The 993-nt window shown below is 48.7% G+C and overlaps 1 protein-coding gene across 1 annotated transcript in view; it reads right to left on the bottom strand.

The window, feature by feature from the left end:
- LOC104621641 (natterin-3-like) overlaps positions 1-270 on the bottom strand; it is a 2,608-nt gene extending 2,338 nt beyond the window's left edge. Inside the window, exon 1 of the mRNA XM_010288175.1 lies at positions 256-270. Coding sequence (XP_010286477.1) covers positions 256-270 — 15 coding nt within the window. The remainder of the gene's footprint in view (positions 1-255) is intronic.
- Positions 271-993: the final 723 nt, after the last annotated feature.

Raw genomic sequence — 993 nt, 5'->3', positions numbered from 1 at the left:
AAACCCCCTCTTGGCCGTATTGACACGGCTTTAATTTTTAACCAGCCCAGAGGGGAAAGGCTAGGAAAAGGGAGAGGCACAGCACCTGCTCATAACAACTCTCTTTTTTTACTTTATTATATTTCTTTTATAATTTTATTTTATTTTTTAAATAATTGTTTATTTTCTAGGAGCTAGGAAGCATCCCTTTTTTCCCCCTGAAGTGGTTAAAAACCCCTCAAATAACCCGAAACCGCACCCCGCAAAGCACCGTACCTCACGTGTCAGCATCCCACTGGCCACCTCCGGAGGCTGCAATTTAAATAGATAGTTTTAATAAAAAATCTACTAAAATCAGCAGCCCCACAGCCAGGTCCTCCTCCCAACCCAGCAAACCAGCCCCCAATGGCCCCGTCATCGCAGGGGATAAAAAATCTACTAAAATCAGCAGCCCCACAGCCAGGTCCTCCTCCCAACCCAGCAAACCAGCCCCCAACGGCCCCGTCATCCCAGGGGACGGGCGCTCGCTCCTCCAAATGCCCCAGCTCCACATTTTGGGGCTAAAACCAACCGTTTTGGGTTCTCACTGGTTGTTTTACCCACGAGCCACGGGCTCGACGTAAAATCCCAACCATTCGTCCGTGGTTCGCTGCCCCACGCCGCACTCCCCATCCCACCTCTGCTCCCGCTTTGATGTAAATCCCTTTTTTTGGGGTGTTTTCCGTCCTTTTTGGGTCACTTCTAAACCAGAGCAGCTTTCTCCAGTGCAGCTGAGCTCGCCCGGGGACGCCCGGGGATGCGTGAGCCCTGGGAAAGGCCAAAGTCTGAACAGGAAGAGGAGTGCAAATAAATGAAAAAAAACCCAGGCGGTGTTGACTATTATGGGAAATTTTGCAATTTTTTTGCTTTTTGTAGAAATTTAGCATTGTGGTGGTTTGGTTTCGGTTTTTTTTTTCAAAAGATTGCGTTATTGGCACCCAAAAAGCACCCACGAGTGGCACAAACACCCATCGC

The sequence above is a fragment of the Phaethon lepturus genome, unplaced genomic scaffold (genome assembly GCF_000687285.1).
Source record: "Phaethon lepturus isolate BGI_N335 unplaced genomic scaffold, ASM68728v1 scaffold18905, whole genome shotgun sequence".
In the NCBI taxonomy this organism is placed as follows: Eukaryota; Metazoa; Chordata; class Aves; order Phaethontiformes; family Phaethontidae; genus Phaethon; species Phaethon lepturus.
This window is presented reverse-complemented; position numbering and strand designations above follow the sequence as displayed.